At 56.2% G+C, this 854-nt stretch overlaps 1 protein-coding gene across 2 annotated transcripts in view; it reads right to left on the bottom strand.

Annotated features, from left to right (window-relative positions):
• EIF5B (eukaryotic translation initiation factor 5B) overlaps positions 1-287 on the bottom strand; it is a 128137-nt gene extending 127850 nt beyond the window's left edge. Inside the window, exon 1 of one of the 2 annotated variants that reach the window (XM_010829640.1) lies at positions 46-287. In XM_010829640.1, the coding sequence (XP_010827942.1) occupies positions 46-80 (35 nt within the window). In that variant the 5' untranslated portion in view covers positions 81-287. The remainder of the gene's footprint in view (positions 1-45) is intronic. The other variant, XM_010829639.1, reaches the window with a different exon arrangement.
• Positions 288-854: the final 567 nt, after the last annotated feature.

Below are 854 nucleotides of genomic sequence, written 5' to 3'. Positions count from 1 at the left end.
CCTGAGCCGCGCCGGCCGCCGCCGTGAGGACCCCGCCACTAATACCTGTCTTCGTTCTTGTTTTTCTGCTTCTTCCCCATCGTGTGTCAGCGGCGCTCGCAGCCCCAGCCCCTCTACTCGGTCTCTCACAGACCCGCTGTCCCTCGGCTGACTTCGGTCTCCGCTCGGCTCCGTGCCCCTCGCGCTGCCGCCTCTCGCACCCGGCTCTCCACAGACCCGCGCACTGGGACAGGGCACATATGGTGTGAGCTCCGAGTGCGCAAGCGCATCGCCCCGCCGCCTCGGCGTGGGGACGCAGGGCGCGGCTCATCGAGAGCTGCGCCGCGGGTAGAGCGTCTCTAGTTACCCCGCCCGTCAGGCGGAAACCGGAGCGCCCCCTTCCGGCACGCGTCCGCGGCGCTCCGAGGTCCGCGGGGTTTCAAGATTCTAGAACCCGGAGGTGGACAATGAGGTTGGAAATTTGCCCCGTCGGGTCTCTCCCTGCTGGGGGACGCAGAGTTGGGGAATTGGATCTCAGTTCAAAAGTAGACTTTGGGCTTCCCTTCCACCTTTAACCTCTGTCCCTTTGTACTCAGCTGCGTGAAGTTCAATAAAGAAGGATAGTGAACCACTGGTGAGCCGTCTGGGTGTTCCAAAGGGAGACAGAAATCCACAATATTGAGCCTCGTAGTCATGTCCATGAATTACCAAAACAAATAAACAGAAACCATTAAAAAAGACACACCCATTATTTCTCCTAAACAGATCATGATCTTTACATTCAAACCGAGAACAAGCTCTAAAAATTTATGTCATACTAGGGTTGTAAAAGTGTTTTATATCCGGATCTGGACAACGACTCTATGTGTTAACTA

The sequence above is a fragment of the Bison bison genome, unplaced genomic scaffold, assembly GCF_000754665.1.
Source record: "Bison bison bison isolate TAMUID 2011002044 unplaced genomic scaffold, Bison_UMD1.0 scf7180017864508, whole genome shotgun sequence".
Lineage (NCBI taxonomy): Eukaryota > Metazoa > Chordata > Mammalia > Artiodactyla > Bovidae > Bison > Bison bison.
This window is presented reverse-complemented; position numbering and strand designations above follow the sequence as displayed.